The sequence below is a fragment of the Sceloporus undulatus genome, unplaced genomic scaffold (genome assembly GCF_019175285.1).
Source record: "Sceloporus undulatus isolate JIND9_A2432 ecotype Alabama unplaced genomic scaffold, SceUnd_v1.1 scaffold_23, whole genome shotgun sequence".
In the NCBI taxonomy this organism is placed as follows: domain Eukaryota; kingdom Metazoa; phylum Chordata; class Lepidosauria; order Squamata; family Phrynosomatidae; genus Sceloporus; species Sceloporus undulatus.
Genome location: NW_024802945.1, coordinates 585,477 through 610,254, shown reverse-complemented (window position 1 = coordinate 610,254; position 24,778 = coordinate 585,477). Strand labels below are relative to the sequence as shown.

The 24,778-nt window shown below is 42.0% G+C and overlaps 2 protein-coding genes across 3 annotated transcripts in view; both read right to left on the bottom strand.

Annotated features, from left to right (window-relative positions):
* Positions 1-14,613, bottom strand: part of LOC121917541 (N-acetyllactosaminide beta-1,3-N-acetylglucosaminyltransferase 2-like) — an 18,016-nt gene extending 3,403 nt beyond the window's left edge. Inside the window, exons 1-2 of one of the 2 annotated variants that reach the window (XM_042443589.1) lie at positions 14,484-14,613; positions 5,433-5,575 (exon numbers count right to left, since the gene is read on the bottom strand). The gene's annotated coding sequence lies outside the window, so the exon portion shown is untranslated. Of the gene's footprint in view, positions 1-4,832; positions 5,227-5,432; positions 5,576-14,483 lie in introns of those variants that run through there. The other variant, XM_042443590.1, reaches the window with a different exon arrangement.
* Positions 14,080-24,778, bottom strand: LOC121917542 (distal membrane-arm assembly complex protein 2-like). Its single transcript, XM_042443591.1, has 6 exons — positions 24,703-24,778; positions 22,700-22,890; positions 21,394-21,474; positions 20,777-20,919; positions 17,983-18,145; positions 14,080-16,557 (listed from the first exon to the last, which is right to left on the bottom strand). The coding sequence occupies exons 1-6, from the start codon at positions 24,718-24,720 to the stop codon at positions 16,353-16,355; spliced, it is 801 nt and encodes a 266-aa protein (XP_042299525.1). The 5' UTR covers positions 24,721-24,778; the 3' UTR covers positions 14,080-16,352.

Genomic DNA, 24,778 nt, shown 5'->3' with positions numbered 1-24,778 from the left:
TGCATAATTTTACAATGTCGTAACTATGGCTGCTGCCACACTGCAGAATGAATGCAGTTTGATACTGCTTTAATTGTCATGACTCCATCCCATGGAAACCTCGGATTTGCAGTTTGTTGTGGCACCGGAACTCTCTGACAGAGAAGGCTAAATGTCTCACAAAATTACAGATCCTATAATCCAGTGATGGCAAACCTATGGCACACGTGCCAGAAATGGCACTCAGAGACCTCTCTGTGGGTACATGTGCCATCGCCCCAGCATAGAGTTTGCCAGAGTTTGTTACAAGAAAGCCAGAGGGACATAGCACTTTGCAATAAATAAGTGGGTTTTGGGTTGCACTTTGGGCACTTGGCCTCTAAAAGGTTCACCATCACTGCTATAATGTCATAGCATTGAGCCATGGCAGTTAATGGTGTCAAACTGCATTCATTCTGCAGTGTGACTGCAACCCTAGTTACGTCATTTGAAACTTTGATGTTACTGGAAAGGCAGAAGAAATGGACAGCAGCAGGAAAATACAAATTAATAATGGAAGGCTCATATAAAGCAAACCCATTAGCCTGAGGTCACAAAAAGATAATGTATACTATTTGGAAAGAAATGTTCCCAGACTAATGCAACAGAGTAATGATTATGCAACCAAAGATTATTATTATCATTACTACTATTGCTGAGTGCTGTTCCAATCAAACTGACAAATCGTCTGAATAAAATAGCTACAGATAGGATCACCATAACAGACCAGTAAAGAAAATGGCACTACTTGGGAGTGTGCCACATTGCCCAGCAATACCTCAATCCAATTCCTAGAGTATGGACGGAATCCGAATTATGGTTCGTCCAAACTTCCAGACAATAGCAGAGCCACAACAAACTACAATTCCCAGATTTCCATAGCACTGAGCCATGGCAGTTAAAGGTGTCAAACCGGATTATTTCTGTGGTGCGGACGCAGCCGTAGACAATAAAACTATTAACATAATCATAAATATTAAAATTATATATGTTATATAGAGTTTATACAAGTATGTAATATTATTATTAGGAACCGGCAGCTACAAAATTTGATCATCTTTATAATTTACCCTCAAAAGCCATATTTGGGAACCTTTCCTGTGGTAGAGTAAGGCATTTGAGGTTTCTGTAGACAGCTTAATAAAAAGCTGTATCTAAAATTCTGGAAGGAAGCTACAACCCTGGAGGGTCCTACCTTCGCTTTGGAGGCACAGAACAGTCAGTTCATCCTCCGGAAGGAAGGAGCTATCCTAGATACTTCTTCCCAGTGTCTTCTGACATTTCCCGTAAGCCAGTTTAAAAGATCCACTCAGCCACTTTCATGTTGTTGTTAAATATTAAGTGCCAGCAGCCTTGGCCTGGTTTTCTTTCAGCCGGAGTGGAGTTCATTTCTTTGTATGGGCTCAGTTCTTTCTCCTAAGCATCCCGTTTCTGTTTTACATGTCTTCAACTTGACTCTGACTTCCAGGGAGCCTATTACTGGGGTTTCATGGCAAGATTTATTCAGAGGAGGTTTGCCATTCCTCTTAGGCTGAGCGAGTGTGACTTGCCCAAAATCACCCAGTGGGATTCCATAGCTGAGTGAAGGTAAAATTATAGAATTGGAAGGGGTCCCATAGGTCAATGAATCCAAACATCCTACCCACTCCATCTCAATGCGGAAAATCCAGCAACAGCATCCTCAGCAGGTAGTGGTCCAGCCTTTTTCGGAACACATCCAGAGAAAGAGAACCCACCACCTCTACAGGTAATGTCCCTTACCAAACTGCTCTTGCTGTCAAGAAGTTCCTTTTGGTCTTCAATCGAAACCTACTCTCCTGTAACTTAAAAGCATTACATCTAGACCTATCTTTTGGGGCAGCAGAGAACAAACTTGCACCCTCTTCTTTGTGACGGCGCTTTAGATATTTAAAAGGGTGAAATCACGTTAGCCCTCAGTATTCTCTCCAATATTCCCTAAAGCAAACTTGATTTTGCCATTTTATATAAGGGACATCATGTATAGAATGGGACTTGTGCATCCATGGATTTTGGTATCCACAGGGAAGTCCTGGAACCAAACCCCATGCCAAGGGCTCACTGTATTCCAGATGAGTGCCGACCAGCACATAATATATTGGGATTATTTCTTTGCTCAATTTGGAAACTATGGGATTTGAACATCCATGGATTTTGAGATCCACAAAACCCATACCAAGGGTCCACTGTACTCCAGATTAATCTTGACCAACACAGAATATAGTGGGTTTATTTCTCAATTTGGAAAGTATGATTTTGTTAATGCAGACTAAAAAATTTTTGCCTCCTTTGCAGCGACATCACACTGCTGGGTCATGATTTGAACCCTGGCCTCCCAGAATCCTAGTCCAGCTTTCAAACCACTACACCATGCTGGCTATCATAGTTCCCCAGTGCCTTATGTCATAGTAGTAATGTGTGTCAATGTTTGGCACCAAAAGAAATCCCAGAGAAGCCTAGAACTACAGCCAGTTCCAGCACAGAAGGCACCTTATGCTTTACTTTCCAGAATCTTGGGATTGCATTTTCTAAGGGACTTGGGTCCTGGCTTTTGCCTCAACTTACCTTATCTACAGGAAACTTTATTTGCCTAACTTTTGCCCAGCAGGGAAGTTACTACTTACAAGTCCAACTAGGTCCCCATGAGCCAAATTCTTGTGATAAGGACGCTCTCTACCTCTCATAGTTGTACAAACTAAGGATGCTTGCGGAATTTGAGATTTGCACCTTTCTGTACAAATGGAGTTGAGCCACACCTTTTAGAAGAATGGGTCTTGGCTATCAACTGGATTTCACACGTCTCCAAATCTTGTTAATCGCTTCTTGGCAGGTTAAAGGTGACAAAATAGATGTTAGCCAACATGGTGTACTAGTTTGACTAAGGCTCTAGGAGACTCAAGGATTCAAGCCCTGCACAACTATGGGAACTTATGGGGTGACCTATGGCAAGTCCCACTCTCTCAGCCTCAGGGGAAGGCAATGGCAAACCTCCTCTGAACAAATCTTCCTAAGAAAACCCAGTGATCATTCATAAGCTAGAAACAACCTGAAGACACACAACAACAACAACATTGCGTCACAAAGGAAGTTGCACATCCTCGAAGATTGTGCAAGGGTGGTGCTCTCTTCTGGGTTGTAGAAGACACAGATGTAACCAGATGCACAAACCCAGGAACTCTACCTAAGACAATGGTTCCCAAACGTTGCTTTTCTGGGTGTTTTGGACTTCAGCTCCCAGAATCCCTGAATATCAGCCAAGCTTATCTGGGAGCTGAAGTCCAAAACACCTGAAGGACCAAAGTTTGGGAACCCTTGGCCTTTAAAGTTTCTTAAGGATGGTCCATAGTGATGGATGGGGTCAACCTTGTGGTTTTACAAGGTCTTTCGACTTCTCTGCCAAAGAGGGCCGGTGCCTCACAAAAGTACAAATCCCAAGATGCCATAGACTGGAGCCCTGGCAGTTAAAGTGGTGTCAAAGTGCATTATTTCTACAGTGTAGATGCACCCTGAAGATCACCATCCTCAAGCATCACAGTGGAGAAAGTTCACAGGAACACGACACACATTATTAAAAACATCCCTTTCCGGATGAAATGCTTCCTCCCTCCCTTCTCTTATTTTGCAACTCTCACTTTCATAGGTAGATGAAGAAGAGATGCTGCATCATCACCGCTTCCTGATTTTGCACCATAACTCCATTTGACCTGATTTTTTTTAAAAACCAAATCACTGTCATCCATCTATCTGACTTAAAGCATTTACAGACTTGTACGTTTTTGTTGCTGTATGCCTCCAAGCCATGTCCGACTTGCAGCAACCTTAAGGCAAACCTATCTTGGGGTTTTCTTGGCAAGATGTGTTCAGAGGAGGTTTGCCATTGCCTTCCCCTGAATCTGAGAGAGTGTGACTGGCTCAAGGTCAGTCACCCATTGGGTTTCATGGCCGAACTGAGAATCAAACCCTGGTCTCCAGAGCTGTAGTCCAACACTCAGACCATGGCATTTTGTCCTAGCTGTCTTACATTGCCCTAGAACAATGGTTCTCAACCTTCCAAATGCCGCGACCCTTTAATACAGTTCCTCATGTTGTGGTGACCCCCAACCATAAAATTGCGGTTCCTAAGATCATCGGAAATATGTTTTCCAATGGTCTTAGGCGACCCCTGTGAAAGGGTCATTTGACCCCCAAAGGAGTAGCAACCCACAGGTTGAGAACCGCTGCCCTAGGGTTTATCCCATCCATCACAACTACGAAGCAAAGCACGACCAAGCCATTTTGCCCATAGCCCCAAATGTGTCAGGCTGGGCCACCTCCCAATAAAATACTTTCCAGCCTTGGCATTTCCCTCTGCCATGTGCCCAGACACGCAATGTGCACTCCGACGCCTGTTTACTCAGACAGTCAATCCCAATGTGTGCTTGCTTCCTAGAAGGTTGCAACTGTGCAGTCCGCTCTTATGGACCTCTGTTGTTGCATGCCTTCAAGTCGTTTCGGACTTTTGCACAACCCTATCAAGGGTTTTTCTTGGCAAGACGTGTTCCGAGGAGGTTTGCCATGGCTTTCCCCTGAGGCTGAGAGAGTGTGACTTGCCCAAAGGCACCCAGTGGGATTTGTGGCTGAGCTGGGAATCAAACCCTAGTCTGCAGAGTCATAGTCCAAGAAACTACTACACCACACTGGTTCTCATTTAAGCACTCAAGATTTAAAAAGAACCTGCCAGTATTCTATCTATCTATCTATCTATCTATCTATCTATCTATCTATCTATCTAGAGAGAAGCACCATAAACATCTCACCTGAAACTGGTGTGCAAGTGGGATCTCTCTTCTCTTCTCTGTCTGAAGTGGAGTGTTCCTCTCGCTTAAAATCTGTTTTTCCTTCCCTGCTTGGTTTTCTCTCTCTTCTCACTCCAGGCAATCTGTGTGTGTGTGTGTCTTCACATACACACACACACACAAATACACTTGAGACACACACGTCCCTGACACCCAAAGCAGAAACGAAACCTCCTACCTTTTTATGGAACTCAAAAGCAACCTTCCTTTTTGGTTTTGGTTTTTTCTGGAAGGATTTAAAATAGAACTCAAGAGTCGGGAACGAAAAAGGTTTCCAAAGAGTTCAAAAAGAGATTGGGAGCCAAATGGTTTCTGCTTCTGCCAACCCTCAACACACACAGAGAGAGAGACACATGCCCAGTACAGGGAAGGCAAAGGGTGGGGCATTTTGCAAAATGCATCTTAATATTTCATCTGCTATCAAATATTCATGCTGCCAGGGCTGTGGGAGATTGTTCCTTGGCAGCCGCGGCAAAGGCAGGGTTTGACAGGCGACTGGGGAAAGAAATTAAAAATAAACCACAAACTTCAAAAGAGAGAACTCAAGGTAGAGACACTCACCTGAAGAAGGCAATTTTGAAGCAGGAGATTGGACCAGGTTCTTGGGCACTGAAGGGTCAAGCAAGGATCGATGCTTCTTTCGGATCTCTTCCTCCAAAGTTGAGACTCTGGAACACTTCCAGTTTAAATCAAGAATGGTATGGCTAAAACCAGACAACAAGTCCGCGTTAGAACAGAACGCAACTAGTCATAGTATGAAAACTGTTTGGAAAAGGTTTTTAAAAAGGAGGATGTGTGCTCTTCTCGGTTAGCCATAAAAGACTGGGCAAACAAGTGCATCTTGTGGATCATCGTCCCTTGGGACAATTTGGATCTGTTGCATCACTGGCAGGTGGAGGAGAAGATGATGGTTGCTACTCGGCTTGAACTGCCCTGGCTGGATGCTACGGAATTCTGGGATCTGTAGTTTGGTGAGGCATTTAGCCTTCTCTGTCAGAATGCTCCAGTGCCACAACAAACTACAAATCCCAGGATCCTGTAGCCCTGAGCCATGGCAGTTAAAGCAGTGTCAAACTGCATTCGTTCTGCAGTGTGACAAGAACCTTGGCTAAATATACTTCTTAAGTAACGTCTGTCTTGGCAGAAGCTGGAAAAACGAGGCGACAAAGGATTTATCGGGACTGTCCCCGTCACATCGGGGTATGAGATCCCACCTCCAAGATAAATTCTTTAAGAGGCTTGATTCAGTCCTTTTCATCCTAGACAAAGGCTTGTCTCTGTCCTTATTAGTCTAGCCTAAGGAGTTTTAAAATATTAATTTAATTAATTAATTAATTAATTAATTTTATTGCATTTCATTTACAATATATCCCACCTTTCCCCCCGGCGGGACCCAAGGTGTCTCACAGATAAAAGTTTTAAAATCATTATAGAAATCAAACAATTAAAACATCTATATATAAAATCACAGCAAATATACACAATATAAAATGTAATATCATTTTATATCATTTTAATGTCTGTACTTTTGGTGCCCCTGCAGATTTCATTCTGTATACATGTCTCATTTTTGGATAGCCCCAGTTCGTTTCCAGGCTAACTGACACTCGACCGGTCCAGTTTGCTGTGAAAGTGGATTGTAAAGCAATAATGGCCTCCTCGCTGGATCAGATCAAACGTTTGTCCCGAGATCCAGAGTGAAAAATGAAATTGCATTTTTTGCAAGGGGGAGAGAGAACCAGAGAAATGAGCTCAGAACACAACTCTGTGTTAATACTGGAAACAAATGTGTGGGATTTTCCAAAGTATGAAGTCGGGGAGAAGAGTTTGCCTCTGGTTAGAGCAAGAAGGTACATTGGAAGCTGCAGGAAAGACCTCAGGCAAGCAAGACAACCTTTGCAAAAACAAAGCCAGTTCATTGGCATGGCATGATGTCAGTTACACTGCAAGAATTTAAAGGTCAGGTCACCACTTCTAATTGCAGTCTACCATCAGTACTTCTTCCTCCTCCTAACCAGTTGTGGAACTAGATTTGCAAAAACTGTGGGCATAGAGGTGGGAGACATAGAGGATGAGACATAGGTCGCAGAAACCGGAACCTAAGTAACAGAAACCTAAATCCAGTTGCTCAACCCAATCAAAGTAGACCCACTGGATGAAAGAGATTTTGGTAACCATGGCTGCATCTGTACTGCAGAAATAATGTAGTTTGACACTGCTTTAACTCTGGCCAGGGCTGCTGGAACTTGCAGTCCAGTAATATTTGGAGGGCCACATGCTTCCCACCCCTGCTTTAAATTCACATGACGTTGCACCAAACCCACCATAAACCGCCTGTTACAGACTGCCAAAAGAAAGCTGCTTCGGGTCTCTTTGGAGGTATGCTGTTTAAATGATGCATGCATCCTAAGAATCCAGAAGCTGCAGCAAAGCTGCCCTCCAGTGCTTAGGAATGGAGTGTGGTTTTGGCCCAACCTCTGGACTCTTGGGACCCATGCATCATTTAAATAGCATACCTCCAAAGAGACCCGAAGCAGCTTTATTTTGGCAGTCTGTAACAGTCACAAAGAAGCATTAACACACATCTTTTTACATTTGGGATTTCAGCAACAATACATTTCCGATATCACTTTATTTGTTCAATTGCGTATGATAATCATTCGCGGAATTACTCACCATTTTCGCTTTATTTGCGGGATGCTTTAAGTGCACTTTAATCTCTCTTTAATGCCAGAATTAGCCCCAGTGTGATAAGCTCCTCTGATTTATAGCAATCCTATCCTAGGGTTTTCAGAAGAAGCGTGCCATTGCCATCCTTTTTGGATGAGTGTGACTTGCCAAAAAACACCCAGTGGGCTTCCATGGCTGAACAGGGATTCGAACCCTGGTCTCCTGGAGTCGAACACTCAAACCACCGCACCACACTAGGTCTTAAATATTAGTTGCATTATAAAGCCAGGAAAGAAAAATGGTCCATCCTATATTGGGGGCCTTTTTTAAAAAAACATCTTGGCACCAACACGTTTTATTTTAGGTATTCAGTCAACAGTTTCCTATAAGCTGAGAAAAAGACACCAAAAGATGTTTTCTCAGCTTTGGGTGAACGGAAAGCTGAGCTGGCACCACTTTTTGTGGCATGGAGTTCATGGAAGATTTTCACCTCTTCAGCAAAGTAGAATTATAAGCAGCGAAGGAGAAATGTGTGGTTTGGGTGTGTTGGTTGACCGTCACCTGTTTGGACTTGGCCATAGGTTAATGACAGTTTGTGTAAAAAGTAACTTCTGGATTTACTACGCTGACCCAACCTGCCCAACGGTGTTGGTTGTGGGATGTGAAAGGAATGAGGGACTGGAAAGACTGGCCTGCGTGGAACGGAAGAGATTCTGGGCCAAAGTTTTAGGATGAGGAAACTCTGAGCAAGAGATTCCATTTTCTCATCTCTGAGACAGGCTTTGAGTAAGTTTGTGCCTCAGGAGAAGACACGGCAGGAATAACAAAAAAGCATGCCTCCGTTTGGATTTGGTGACTAACAGGAGCAGCCTCGCCTTCCATTTATCAGGGGATATTCATCAACGATTACACAAAATAACGCAATGCAGTGTGGGAACTCATTGGCAGAATTATTCCAAAAGTACAAATGGTATCCCTCCGTTGCAAACCTGCCATGCTGTCGTATGCCATACTACCCCTTACTTACCCTATTCTTTCCCTGGCATATGTACCCACCATGGAACAGCTAGAACATGAGGAAAGTAATATTCCCAGATCAACCAGTCCAGATGGCCATGGTCATGATGGTTTGGGAGTTCTGGGAGTTGTAGTTGGGGAAAAAGTCAATCCTTAAGGTTTGGTTGGGGACTCATTACACTTCTTACTGATAAAGGGTGCATCTGCACAAAAATATTAATGCAGTTTGATATCCTTTTAGCTGCCATGGCTCTCACATAATCCTGGGATTTGTAGTTTAATTAGTCCCCGGCATTCTTTGGCACACAAAGCTAAAGACTTTGTAAAACTACACATCCCAGGATTCCATAGGATGGAGCTACAGCACTTAAAGCAGTGTCAAATGGTATTATTTTTACAGTGTAAGAGCACCACTAGACAACCTAAATGTTTGTATAATTACAATTAGGTGTGGTCTCAGTATGTTCAATGCCACGATCCAACAGTTTGTAACATCTGGATCCTTTTTTTAAAGCAATGGGAAGTTAAACTGGTTCAGTTACCTTCAAATAACAAGTAATATGTTGCCTTTGTAAAAAAAAATCTGCAAATATTATAACAGTAACCAAGGTCAGTGCAATAAACAGTATGCAAGATTGCATGCACATATGTTTCTGTGCATTTTTCTGGCCAGAGTCCATAGCTTTTCATCAGTTTCTCAGAGGAGTCTGTGACCCAAAGAAAAGGCAGAGAATCACTGGTCCCGGAATGTGCACAGTGTACATCAAAGGCATAAAGAGAGGTTGTGCCGTCAGTTGCAAGTCAGTATGTGGTTAAAAAATGGTAAGCCCAACTAAGGCGCACATTTGAATGAGTCAGAATTTAAGGCTTTTGTTCTCACAAGTGGCTGCACTTCCCCCATTTTATCTGCCTGGAAGTGACCTGTGCAGTCTTGCAAAAGCAAGCTGCCAAGGACTTGACTGCACTTGGCCTGAATGGTAAAAAGGGAGCTTGGAGAAGCATTTGGCTAGCGCATGTGGCTTTTATTTCTAAACAAGATAAGCCATCCCTGCCTCTTCGACACTGTGCCAGAACTGCAACACCTGTTACAGCAGACATCTTAAACAACTGGGGAAATAATAGTGCTACAATTGTGTAGCATGGATGGGTCCCTGCTGGAATTCCATCTTCTACACAACTGGCAAAGGGACCAGAGCCCTCTCCAGTTTTCACCCTGGCAACCCTAAATCATATGCCGAAATAGAAAGGGAGAGACTAACACGACACCAAGGTGCTATGTATCCCTAATTACTGTATATTACAACAACAAAACCGCTATTGGAACTTCATGCTTCAAATTATATTTACAAGAACACAATGTGACACACAGTGGGAACTGTTCCACCAGTTTGCAACTACAGCAGAGGCCTGAAGAACTTGGAATACCACTGGACTTTGAATGAGCAATTTTGTTGTATTTATAGGTTTTATGTATAGTAGATAGTTTCCACTGTTTGTCACAGGGTGTTATTGTAGTTATTATTTGAAGGATGAAGTTCCAATAGCAGTTTTGTTGTTGTAATATACAGTACTTAGGGATACGTAGTACCTTGGTACCTTGTCAGTCTCTCCCTTTCCGTTTCGGCATTTGTTTGTCAAACCCTCCTGGTGTAGTATTCAATGCTAAATCATAATAATTGTGATGCAAATGGATAGTGTGTCAAAAAAAAAACAAAACTCAGTTCTAGATGGGCCTTGCAGCTCTGCCCAAACTGGCTTGGAGAATCTGGGACTTGCAAAAAAAGTATATACAATCACCCCTCCAAGTCCAGGGACTTGAAATGTGTGGATTTGGAAATCTGCGGAGGGGCGACCGCTATTAGCCTTAATGGGGTGCGCACCTGTGGCACACACTCTGTATGCACAGACCTCATGGGGCTTGAATATGTGCAAGATTTCAATCTCATGGAGAGGTCCTGAACGATCCCCATGAGTTCAAATGTGCAACAGTACACTCATTCCTCCACATTTACTTCTTTGACTTTTGCAGATCTGATTATTCACGGATTTTATTAATATGCTCTCTCTTGGAATATCTTGGTCCCCCAGCACAACTCTATGGACAGCTTGAACCAAAAGTCGCACTGGAGGACCTAGAGATTCCTAGAGAGAACACTCCGCTAGGCCTTTGTAGCTCCTCCAGTGCAATTTGATGGTCAACGTCTGGCAGATGTTGACCACGGAGTTGCACTGGAAGACCTATAAAGATTCCTAGAGAAGTGTTCTCTCAGGTAATAGTGTTTTTGTTATTTGTGGTTTTTCCACATTCAGGGGGTCCTGTGCTCCTAACCCCAGCGAATCGTGGAGGGATAAATGTATTCTTTTTCCAAGCCAGCTCTGAATCCTCATGTGGGCGACCTTATAGTGAGTGATGACTGCTGAGTGGGTGAGGCAAGGAAGACATGGGTGGCCAAACGTTCCATTTTTGGCGTTCTCCAGCCACTCCACACTGTCTTTCATCAGCAAAATAGAAACCATGCCCACACCCCAACCATTCCTTTCTGTGAAAGAGCTATCTTGGGCTAGAAGAGAAGCCACACGAACCTGGAGACCTTTCAAACCAAACACCGCCGGGCCTAAAAAAGCAGGAAAGTAAAAACAGAACTGAGTGTGGCGTAGTAGGTAGAGGTGCGTGTATGTATGTGTGTTGCAGGGAGAACCGAATTTAGTTACACGTCTGAGTCACCTCTATTATGAGAACCACAAGGAACTGGAGGAGGTGATAAGAAAAGTTGTGACAGGTCAGGGAACAGCCGTTAAATTCCTTTTTTAAAGTGTGACAATACAGCATCTGTTCCTTCCATGGAGAGAAATGCAAGTTTGCAGGCTCCAAATCTGTTAGGGGAAGAGGGTCCATTCCCTTCATCCGGTATAAAAAGAGCAGAATTTAGGTTGAAAATGCAACAATGATATGTGAGTATGTACAAGAGAGTGAGAGTTAGAGTCAGAAACTATTTGGAGTGAATGCAAAACAAAAATGTGTAATACAATATTATAAAAACATATGGTAAATATACTTACATTTTACCTTTAAAAACACTAAATGCTTAATATGTTCTATACAGTTATCCCTCTATATCCATGCGTTTTGCATCCACAGATTCCACTATGCACACATTAAAAATATTTCTCCCCCCCAAAAAAATTTCCCCTAAAAACAAACCTTAATTTTGCGATTTTATATAAGGGACACCATTTTACTATGGCATTGCATTTAATGGGACTTGATCATCCATGGATTTTGGTATCCATGAAGGATACCTTTACTATGCCATTATATTTAATATTGGATTTGAGCATCCATGGATTTTGGTATCCATGAGGGATTCTGGAACCAAACCCCAGCAGACACCAAAGGCCCACTGTATTTACTTTCATAGGAACATAGAAAAGTTTTTCAATGCTCAGAAATGTTAATCAAATACATATATTTTACATTCTATCAGTCAACGTAGTCAGATGATTCACACGATGGTGACGAAATGCCTCGTGTTACTATTTTACTGCAATAGATTTCCAATTGCTAATTAATATAGACTTTCCATTTATGCAGAAGTCTGAGTCAGACAGTATAGAAAAATAGAGGAATTGGAGTGGAAGCATGCAGATGACACAGAGGCAGAGACTAACTTCCTGAGTTTATATTGAACACAGAAATTAAATGAATTACTGGCACATGATTGCCCTCCGATTATGGAATTTTCCTCTCGACATATATTAAACTAAGAGATAATGCTAAGAAAACATGGTTAGCTTTTATTATAACAACCGCGACTAGGATTTTCCTCTATGCAAGTATCAGAAGGAAGTTAAATCCTCACTAAAGGGCAAGCGGGAAAAGATCAAGGATATGTTGTTAAACCGCAGTTTATTAGCAATGTAACTTAAGATAAGAAGAAAGGAAACAGAAGTATTTGAACTCTTCTGACAGCAAAACTGGCATTTTGTGATGAATTATGGCAATAACAAGCCACATCAACTGATGCTAACTGTGCACTTCTTTGCAATGAATCAAAATGTCATGTAGATGCACTTACTTTTTACAACAGTAGGAAGTAAATTCTCACACAGTCTTATATCTAGGTTCATCCCACTCTTCTCTCTGGGAGGTCATGTTGAACTCAGTGGCTTTTAGCAGATATAGAAAGCCTAAAAAGTGCTAGATTGTTCCTTGACATTAAAAAAGCCTCCCCAGATTAGACCAAAAGTTGTGTGCGTTGTGTTCCTTCAAGTCGTTTCTGACTTATGGGGACCCTAAGGCAAACCTATCATAGAGTTTTCTTGGCAAGGTTAGGACAAAATGGCTGTTTCTGTAGGAGCAGTTGCTGGTCGATCTTGTGGCCAGACCCTTAAGCTAGTTCTCTGGGTTACATTGCCCAAGATACCTTTGGTTGGCTGGGGGATTCTGGGAGGTGTAGTCCAAAAAAACTATCCTTTTCATCGGATGCATTTGTTTTGCTGCCACAATGATTGCCTCCAATTATGTCTCCATGGCATTACACAGTCCGCAAGGGCTCCAGTAAGAAATGAACAGCCCATAGGAAAAAGGGAAATAATGATGGAGAATGAAATTTTAAACACTCTATAAAGATCTTTCCTGGGAGGAAGGGAGAGAAGGCCATTATGGAATGGATTACTCATCACAGAGAGGAAGCAACTGCTCTCTACCTGAACTACTTTCCTCTGACCAATGCCATAAGGCTAAGAATGCTTCCACTAAGGCATGTGAGATTCGGAGAGACGTACCAAAGCCCAAATTAAGCTCCGGCCATACAAGCAAAAAGAGAGAGAGAGAAAGCCTTTAAAACACTAGAGTAAACACAAAGCCACCTTCTTAGGCCAACTGCTGCTTTTACAAGGTTGGCATCCATCACAAATGATCCATCAGTTCCGTCATAGAAAGACCAGGGGCCCTTTCACACTACGCAGTTACAAAGCGCTACGATTCCACTTTGACTGCCATGGCTGCGTCACACAGAAACCTCTGGTTTGTAGATTGGCGACATCTCTGGATAAGAAATTTAAGTCTCCCTTCCTAAAACTATGCATCCCAGGATTAAACAGGAGGCAGCCATGGCAATTAAACTAGAATCATAGGGTTATAACAGTGTGGTGTGAAAGAGCATCAGATAAGTTGTTGTGTGCCTTCAAGGTGTTTCTGACCGATGGTGATCCTATTTCTTGGCAAGATTTGTTCAGAGGTTTGCCACTGCCTTCCTCTGAGGCCGAGAGAGAGTGACTTGACCAAGGTTGCCCAGTGGGTTTCCATGGCTGAATGGGGATTTGAACCCTGGTCTCCAGAGTCACAGTCATATTTATTATATTTACTGCAAGTGGATGATAGAGTTTGCTGACTTTGGCAAATAAGTACACAAGACATGATAATTTTTTTTAAATCTCATCTTCCCTCTATTTTATACATAACTTTATATACTGATTTTCACCTAATTGTAGGGCATCTCATAAGAAAATAGCAACAAAATACAACACAACAAGCTCTATTTTATTCCAACAAGCTGAAAAGTAGGCCAAGGTACACAAGACCATATGGTGAGCTTTACCATATGGTGAGCAGGGATTGGAACCCAGGACTCTTTGGGCTGAGCCTTACAAGTCTCCCCTTCTTCCATTGTAAAAGCCTCTCTGCCTCCATCTTCCAAGACAATTTATACAAACAGATATAGAACTACCCTTAAAGATAGTCTCTGAATATTTAAATTTAACCCTGAATCAGCAATGCAGGATTCCTCTTCTCCAAGAATTCTTTCAACACCGGAGTAACTAAGGTCTTGTTTAAATCATTTATATAAATAACATTCCATTCAGTATGAAGCAATTGAGGCATTTAGTACAAATAAATATTATTAATATATATATATATTTTACCCCTGGGCATCTGGCTTCTTCTGCAAGTGTGCAAATCCCACAGGTGTGTAGGTACTGCGAGGCTTGTCCTGGCTTGCCCAAAAAGCGGTGCTGTTTTCATCAACAGCCTGCCAAGGTGCAGCTCAGGTGCTCTACATCTGGGGCTCCGAAACCAAGAACCATCAACAAGAGCCGAGGCAGGAGACATGCCATAACCACATGGAAACTGGCGGCGCGCATGAAAGGGCGGGCACCGTCTCTGGATAGGGAGCCGCAACCAATAAGATGCTCTAGGCTTAAGAAAAAAAAACAACCACACACAAATCTATCGGGATAAGCAGGACTAGCAGCAATTACGGGTATACATTATGCAAAAGGTCAAGCAGGAAATGAAGTGCTGGTTTCTTTTTATCAGACCCATTGTGCAATGGAGGTTGCAGGTATACCTCCGTCAATGAAGCAGACTTGCTCCTGGGCATCACTTCTTTAACAGAAAATTGGGTACCGGAGGCAGAAAAGACCAAGGAAGGGTTCCTTTGAGCACCAGAAAAAGTTCAACATGTTGTGGTTTTTTTGGGCTCTGTGGCTCTGTTCTAGACGACTTTATTCCTAATGTTTCACCAGCATCTGTGGCTGACATCTTCAGAATGCTGACTTTTGAGCCACAATAGCTAAGCAGAGCCTCCATATTCAAAGGCAGTCTACCTCTAAGTTTCAGGTGCCAAGAGATAAGGGGGAGGAGTGCTGCCTTTAGTTATTGCATTATGAGATGCTCATAAAGGCCTGACTTTCAAAACATGGGGACGGCATAGATTTACGGCTCATCCAGCAGGTTTGCTTTGATGTTGAAATCAGGATGCGGGGAACAAAAAATGACCCTTCCTACTCACAGCTTTTCCCCTTTGGTTTCGATAAACTTTCTAAACCCTAATGAGGAAAATGCAAATACAACTCAAGATATTTGATATCCGGGTTAATCAACTCAACTTTCAGTTTACTAAATCAATGGCTTTCCAAGCGAGGGGCAAACTTGGTTGTTGTTGTTTTCCTCCAGATGCTCTTTTACTTCTGCTGTCTTAGCATATGGAAGGGAGCAGGGAAGGAACAATAAATAAAATATGCTACTCTTGACCATGGATGCTCAATTTATTACGATGCTGTGCATGAGGAAAATGAATTAAGTGAAGTCCAGGAATACTTTAGAACAGGGTTGGTTACCATACAGCCCCACAACTGTTTTGGCAGCTGCTGTGCTCCTTCTGAACCTCCCCAGTTCCTTCTCCGCTAATCCTTTTTCCTGGCTGAAGACCTAGAGTTTCCAGAGGAGTGGTGATTCTTCAGGTTCACCTCCTCTCACCTTGTTCTGTGCATTTCATTCTCTCTCTGCCTCTCCAAAGTGTGTTTAAAATCCAGACCTGGAGTTCTGGCTTTGTTTTCAGAGGCTAGTGTAGTCCATGGCAGGTCCTGGATTAGGGTCAAAAATGAGTTCACGCCTGATTTAGAAAAAGGGCCCAGCAAAAAGTTGCCCAGGGGCCATATATGACCTGCAGGATAATTCTTGTGGCCTCCAAATTATTTTATTCAAACAACATTTCCCCCTTGAATACCTTTCTAGGAGGCGTGGGGGCATTTTGGGAACACTTGTGGGAACCTTTTGGAATATTTTAGGAGATACTGTTATTTAAAAAACAAAAGAGGAAGAGAGTTCCCAAACACTTCTTGTTTAAAGAAAAAGTTCCTTATGAGCCTAAAATGTCCCCATGCCTAGAAGGTGTTTGAAAACATTTTGGGGTAAAAAATTTGAATGCTTTTGTGGAAGGAACCACAAAATCTTATGGCCACGAGAGGATGTCCTCTCCGAAAAAGTGCTTTCCCTGCTCACACAGGTATTTAATATGTTTTCAGGTTACTGGCTGCTTCCTGAGGCTCCTCCGCCTTCCCTCTGTTCACGGCGTCTTCAACCTGCAGGTCCATATCTTCCCCATAGTCCATTCCTACAATGTCACACTGGGGCAACATCTCCTCCAACAGGATCCGAACTAAACCTTTCTTGCTAACAGAAGGGAGGTCTGAGACATCCAAGCGCTTCAGGTTTCTGGAAACACAACAGAGGATGAGTTAATAAAACCATTTCCCTCCTGATCCTTGCCTTTTAATTGTTCTTGAAAGATAAACCCGGATATGCAAACTGTTCGTGTAATTTGCAAGCAAAACTAAAGATTTTAGGAGAGTTCAGACAACTCTTTATCCGATACATCTGACAAATTGGGCATCAAGCCACAAAAATCTATGCCAGGTAAAAATGTTCAGCCTTCTAAGGTTACAGTATATTCTTTTCTGTTTCTTTTGTGACAAAGGAACTTGGTTATTCTGCTGGAAAGATCTGAGAGCTATTCGTAGCCTTTCAAGCTCTTAATTAGATCAATGAACTAAAGTTTCTGGTTGACTAAACAGAGGTGGCCAGTTCCAACTGAAATGTGGAGTTGGTCGATTGGTTAGAGCAGACACAGAGAAAATGCTGCCTTGAGTCAATTTGATCGATCAGTCAAGGCTTTGTTCATTAGCCTTAATTTTAAATCACGTTGCCGAGGACACTACAAGCTGAACTGCCATTCCCTCATTGTTGAACCTACTGCCATTTGGCATCACTTGGTAATCCTGAGCCACCTTGCAAAAATCTTCCACGGGAGACTTCCCAGTTGGAAGATCCAATATGACACTGGGAAAGACACAAGCAAACAGCTCAACTGGGTGTGCGCTGTGACTCAGGATTTCAAACCAAGGGAATGTCCCGTAGCCCAAGTTGTGTGCCACTAGTGAGTCAATGCACTTTGTGAGGACATGAGACAAGGCTTTCGCAGCACCTCAGCAGTGGCATGCCTTCCCCTAGGAGGCCCAACTCATGACAAGTAAAAACAATGATCTGTATTAAAAGTTTGAGGGCATAACAGTTACTTCAAATATATATATATATATATATATATATATTGTTGTGTGCTTTCAAGTTGTTTCTGACTTATGGCAACCCTAAGGGGATTTTTTTTGGCAAGGTTCAGAAGGGTTTTTGCCTTTGCTTTCCTCTGAGGTTGAGAGAGTGTGACTTGCCCAAGGTCACCCAGCTGGTTTCCACGGCCGAGCAGGGATTCAGACCTAGTGTTCAGAGTTGTAATCTGACAGTCAAACCATGACACCAGCCTGGCTCCCCAAAACATCTGTGTACATGGTTTTAAACTGATTTAATCTCTTAAAACCTGTTTTTAACTTACTAAAATGTTTAATAGGCATTTAAGCTGTTTAAATTATTTTTAATTGTTTAAAATAGTTCTAAACTGCCTAACTGATCTTATTTCTATGCCACCTTGAGATCTCATGAACTAGGGTGGGGAAGTCACACACTCTCAGCCCAAGAAAATACCATGATAGGGTCATCTTAGAGTCATCATTAGTCTGAAATGACTTGAAGGCATACAGCAGCAACAATGAACCTGACATACACACACGCACAACCAGCTGCACTCACTGAAGATGGTGGAGGCAAGCGAGCCCTCTCTCGGTGATCTGGGGGCAGCCAGCCAGCGAAAGCTCCTCCAGGGTGTCTGCAAAGGCATGCAGTCGGCTCAGGCTCCAGTCATCAATATGTGGGCACCTGCTGAGGACCAGATGCTTCAGGGCTTTCAGCTTAACTACGGAGAGAAAAAGGAATTGGAAACAGGCCCATGACCCCTCCACAAATGCAACAGGAGCACAGAACAAAAGCAGTCAAGGCAAGGTGTGCCAAAATATCCAATTAAAACCAAACAAATTCAAAATCCTGTACATGCACAAAGAGTCAAATGTATGCAAATAGATTTCATTTGCCCAGTCTGAAAAGATGCATTTCAGTTAGTCAAAATTCACACTCTCTACCACCATCATCTATAGCAAAGGTATGGTCTTGGAGCTAAATGGGACCCACCCACTCACCCCAGATGTTTCTGAAGCCCATGACAGCTCCAGAATATCCAGACAGACATCTCAGGCTGGCCTAAATAAGGTGAATTGCTGCTCTTAGAAGCCTCCAAGTATGGCAATGTACTTTTGAAATAGTTATTATAATGCAATTATATAATTACATTATAATTATATTATTGTATTGTACTGCATTATAATTACATTACTGTATTGTACATTGTTAACAAGGCCATGACAATCTGCTATAAAGGTAACTTTAAAAAGTAACAGAAAGGTACTTGATAGCTAGTTGCATTATTATAGCTACCATGGTCAGGGTATTACTACTTTTGAAATAGTTGGCAAGGCTTGTCTGTGCCATTTAACATTTTTAAATACCAATTTTTTTGAGAACCAGAAGTGGACTTCCAACCACTTTCGGGTTTTAGTTTTATTTTTCATTAGTCCATGGGGTCCCTGAATGGTCTCAGAGTATAAAAATGATCCTTAGAGCTGCTGCAGTTGCCCACTACTCATCTATAGGATGCTAAGTGAAAACCACAACTGGTTGTTTGCCATAGGTGAGAGCAAAGCACGCTCCAATTCCTCTTTCTTGCAAGATCACATGTTATTATAAATCATGGAGTTACTTTGGTCCAAAATTTGAAATGCTCCACCTGCAAACCAGCATACACTTCCTAGAATATTACGAGGATCCACTATAGTGTAGATACACTATCTTCTTTGATACTATAACCCCACTTGACTTTCTCTCTCCTAACGCTCACCCCAGTGTTGCAAAATCTCACTCTCTCAGCCAACCACCAGCTCTCTGCAAACTCATTTCGCCCAATGTTCCCTTACTTGTCAGTCATCTACTATCACATTATAAATATGCAAACTACACTGCAATCTATGGAACGTTACACACCCCCACCCACAAGCAGGGAGTACACACCAGCCGTCCGTTAAGCAAACCGATCATGCTCAGACCTCGCCCTTGCCTACATGAAATATGCCAAAAACATTGCCAGTCAATGGCCAAATAACAGATAGAAAGACAGTGCAGCCAAACTCACAAAGTATTAACCTAGCCAGAACACCCTACTATGGTATGAAAACTACATATATTGCAATACATCATAGAACATTATACATATGCAAGCGTTGGAAAGACCATGTGAAATATTTTACTTTACAAATACAATGGAAATATACAGGTTGAGTCTCCCTTATCCAAAATGCTTGGAACCAAAAGTATTTTGGATTTTGAATTGTAGAATATTTGCATCTACATAATGAGATATCTTGAAAATGGGACCCAGGTCTAAGTGTGAAATTCATTTCTGTTTCATATTCACATTATAAACATGGCATGAAGGTAATTTTATATACACTATTTTTAACAATTTTGTGCATGAAAAAAAAGTTTGTATACAATGAACTATCAGAAAGCAAAAGCATCCCTATCTCATCTATCCATCCAGACTATTTTGGAGTTAGGAATTCCAGTTAAGGGCTATTCAACCTGTAATAGAAGCAAAACTTCTTGTTGCTGATATGACCAGTCAGGGAACTATGTTACTAGTAAGACGTTTTGTTCCTAGCAAGCCTGAAATCAGAGGCAGAATACACTATGTATAAGCATTACAATGAGAATTCTGGGGCTACAGGGAAAAGATTTATATATACAAAAGACTTAAGCAGACTGACAACAAATATAGACTTCATAACACTTGTATTATTATCTAGATGCCTGTTGTGCTTCTATTGTACCTAAGGTGTATAGCATATCTGTTCTGTACTTCTATTATTTAGCATTTCAGGTATTGTACTATTCATTGTGCAATACTGTCCTTCCTATTCTGGTTATATCTATGATATCATAAGAAAATAATGCCAGTCTACATTAATTGGGACTGGAAAGCCTTGGTTGGTAACATCAAAGAAAGCAAGCCAGCAGGATGCATCTTCTGAATAGAGAAAATGCTAAGGGACCAGTAAAAAATTGGCTCCAACCATCAATTCACCTGTAGACGTTAAAACAAAAAACCCTACACTTGACACTTGTAGAATCGTAATGGCTAGAAGAGAACTGAAAAAATAATCATCATCATATTTGCTGCAGTTTAGTATCCTTTTATTTCATCAGTAACTGAAAAAGAATCATTATGTGATCCATCAACAAACATTTTGGTCTTATCTTTTTACGATGACTGTGCTATTGAAGGAATACTGTGTGATCATTTTGGGTAGAGTTAAATTTAACTGGCTGGGTAACTCTGGGAGTTGGAGTAACTTTTCAAGCTTTGGTATGAAAATTCTCCTGACACTATAAAGTCATACATAATAACCATGGGCCTAACTAGAGCCCAATATCTTACCTAGGTTATCAAGACCATTGTAGTTGATGATGGAACCACTGAGATCCACTGCCTCCAGGAGGACTTCATTATATTCTTGGAAATTCAGGTTGTTTTTCCAATTTATGATACTATCCTGGTACCAGTCATTTTGACCCTGTGCCCTAAAACAAAATAGATACGTATATATTTTTACAACTCCACAGCAACGTATATAATGTTTCACAATATAGTTTAAGCCACATATATAAGAAAAAGTCTATGTGTGTATGTGAGAGAGAGAGAGACATACTACTTCATTAGCCTACTATATTCAGACTGCAGATTTAGACTCTTCTTGTTACAGAATATGGATGTTGGGGGTTTTTCACAGACCATATGTATGTATTTAAAATACTCGTAACCTGCTATCAAATTGCTGAAGACAGCTCCCAAATAATTTAAAGGCTCTGAGGAGCAAGAAAGGAAAATGTTAATCAAAACTAGCAGCACAAACTAGTGATCAGTTTTCTTTTAACAGTCTTAGGCTACAAAAACGGGATAAAAAAGAAAGATAAATTCCAGAGAACTGTGTTCTCTCAAATGATCCACAAATCAGCCCCACAAAGAACACTTCGGCCAGAGTGTGCATTACATACCTGATTCTTCCCTTCAGATTTAATGCAAAGACAGCTGCTCCAACTTCATCACCAAAGCGCTGGCAGACTTCAACGCAAGCACTGAATTAGACAAATACAATTGAGGTGGAAACCTCTTTGAGAAGACTGGAAACTCGTTTTATTAACAAGATTTTGTATCTTCCCTTTTAACCTGCTAAAAGTGATACAGTTGGTTTTGAATCAAGAAACTTAGGCTGCATCTACACAGCAGGAAAGATCCAGTTGACACTACTTCAACTGCCATGGCTGAATGCCATGGAATTCTGGGAACTGAGGTTTTGTGAGACATTTAGCCTTCTATGTCAGAGAGCTCCGGTACCACAACAAACTACAATTCCTAGCTCCTTTTTGCACCCTGGAAAGGGCACTATAGCCGCTGCTTTATCCCTTTAGCATTGTGTCATCTTGGTTCAGCACCAGAGGAGTGCTGTGACACCGTGCACCATGTGTTGCAGCATGTGGCGTCACGCCAGCCTGGAGTAGAGTCGGGGCATGTCCCAACTCCTTCCCCAGGCCGGCTAAAGATGTCGGTCTGCACAGCCCCTAACTCTCCAAGGCACCATGGTAGAGCAAACACCCTTTCATACTATACTCGAAAGTTTACCAAAGGTCTCTCTCTAGCCACTGTTGGAAAGGGTTCAGGTCTTGATCCTATGAAGCAGGACTTTTCCTATATTTTGACACAACTGAGCTTCCAGTTCCATTTCTACTTCATGTTGGACAGAGTACTGAATTTTTTTTCAGGACTACAACTCCCAAAATTCTCTAGCCAGGATAGACTCCTGGGGAAATTCCAAGTTTTGTAGTATAAGCACTTGAAGAGTCTCCTCCTAAATTAGATTGGAAACATTACTTTTTTAAAGACTGCAACTTCCATAATTCCTCAATCAACACTGGGCCACTGGGAATTTTGGAAGCTGCAGTACAAAAAGAGTTTATATTCCAAGTTCTGGGTTGGTTTACAGTTTAAAAAAAAGGGGGGGGGGGCACAGGAGAAAATACTGCAGAAGCTGAGAAGAGAGCTAAAAAGAAACAAAGTACCAGTCCAGCTGAGGTGCACTGTTCACATACGATATTTCAGGTGAGACTACACAGGAAAAGTGTCTGTTCCCTTGTGCTTTCCACAACACATTCATAAGAGAAGTTCACTTTTTTCCAAGCAGAGAAGAGAGAACTTCTCTGTTTGAAAGAACATACCTGCTTTGCCACAATGGAGGGTTTTATCTACCATTATAAGATCTAGAAATTGTGGGGGGAAGAAAAGAAACACTAAAGGTACTCATACCTGTTCTTTCTTTGTATATTCCACTTCTTTAGCTTATGGCCGACGTCTACAAAGGTTTCAACATCATAAAAGCGGTCGCAGAGATACTGAAGGATACCGATTTTTAGAGGTTTAGCAGTGGAGCCAGTTGAACTGCTATTATACCGAGAACTGGAGTACAGCAATGAGGCAACACCTCTGCAATGGCGGAGCTGGGGAAAGAAGAAGACAATGGGAAGGTGGTTAGGTTTTCAGGAACAGGAGCCCCCACCAGAAAAAAGTGGCAATGCATCTGGGTTGCATCAAGAGGAATATAGTATCCAGATCAAGGGAATTAGTAGTGACACTCTGTCCTGCTTTGGTCAGACCTCATCTGGTATACTGTGTCCAGTTCTAGGCACTGCAGTTCAAGGGGGATATTGACAAGCTGGAACAAGTCCAGAGAAGGTTAAGGTCCCAAAGCATTCTTTGCACTTTTTACCGTAACAGACTAACATGGCTGACCCAATGGAAATTATATAAAGGGTACAGTATAATTGCAGAAGAACTCTACTAAAGCATTGCCTTATGATATTACAGCACCACCAACTGGTCAGCCATCCCAGTTGCACAGCAAACACCATGCTTGAGTCCCTTTGAACTCAACCAACATCCCTCTCTACATGGAGCTTTTAAGGAAAATTAATCCAGAAATGCACATCTACTGAACTGCCAAAATTCTAAGGTCAACTTTATTGGAAGCCTGGCACTATCTCCATAATCATCAAATATATGTACCACATTCTTGGACTTGTTCTCAAATGCAGAAATCATCCAGTTTGAGAGCACTTTCACTGCCCTGGCTCTCCAAGGGAATCCTGAGAATTGTAGTTTATTGTTGCACCAGAGCTCTCTGACAGAGAAGGCTAAATGTCTCACAAAACTACAGTTCCCAGAATTCCCTAGCATGGAGCCAGGGCAGTAAAAATGGTCTCAAACTGGATTATTTCTACAGTGTGTTTTGGACCTCACTGAAAGAAAGAAACTGGCAGCATGAGCTTGAGTAGACTTCAGTCTACTACTCCCTCAGATGCATAGGCTCTTAAATTACTCTAGTAAACTCTTAAATTACTATATATTTTACTCCTCCTCTTCAAAAATAAAAGAGCGCCTAGCCAGGTGAAAGCTTCCCAACAACAACAACAGCAACAACAACAGGCCTCTGCTTAGTCTGTTTTATTTCCCTCTGAAGCAAGCCAATATGCATATGCAGCGAAGGCTGCAAGAACATTTTGGTATTAAACCAACACTGGGGCAACATGCCATTCATCATCCTTCTGTTGTAGTACCTTCCTTGAGTATGACTAACCTTCCAAAGGAGAAACCTGTTCTTGCACCAAGTGCTTCCACAGAAATCAGAGGCAAAATGGGTATTTTAAAGCTATCCAAATGAAGCAAGCGGAGAGGCATCCTTTTGATGCACATACAAATGCTGATTCTGCAGGCGCACATTTTAAAGGACTGTAACTAGAAAAGGGGATCCTTGTTTATTTTTAACTCAACAGAAACCTCTTTATTATATCAGAAACATGGGTCTTATGAAGAAAGCATTAACAGTGAAATTGAATACAGAATAAGAACTCAGGTCATCTGTGCTTTTCTTACTTCCCTTTCTTACAGGACTCTTATTCACTCTGCATCTTCTAATATAGAAAGGAGGAAACACCTAAACTTCAGCATGTGTCTAGCCTTGTACTTTTGGTTGATGTTCTAATAAAACTGATTATTGGGATGAAAAATGGGAACAAGCCAAGAGAAGCCTCAGTCAGAGGGATATTTGGGACATGCAGATACAGGGACGTAAAGCACAAGTAACAGAAAAGGGGTCTCTTTCCCCACATTATAACCACGGAAATCCCACCAGGGCCCCCCTCGCCCCCTAGAAATACCCTCCTTGCTCTCCAAGGGCATTAAAAAACCCTTCAAATCCTCTCCTTTCTCTCCTAGAGGCCAAAAGACAAACAAAACCCCCAAAGGTCATTTACCAACATGGGCGCAGCCATCTTGGACAGGTCATGTGACGTTCGGGCCAGGGCTGGGGACAGGACGGCCTGCGGTGCC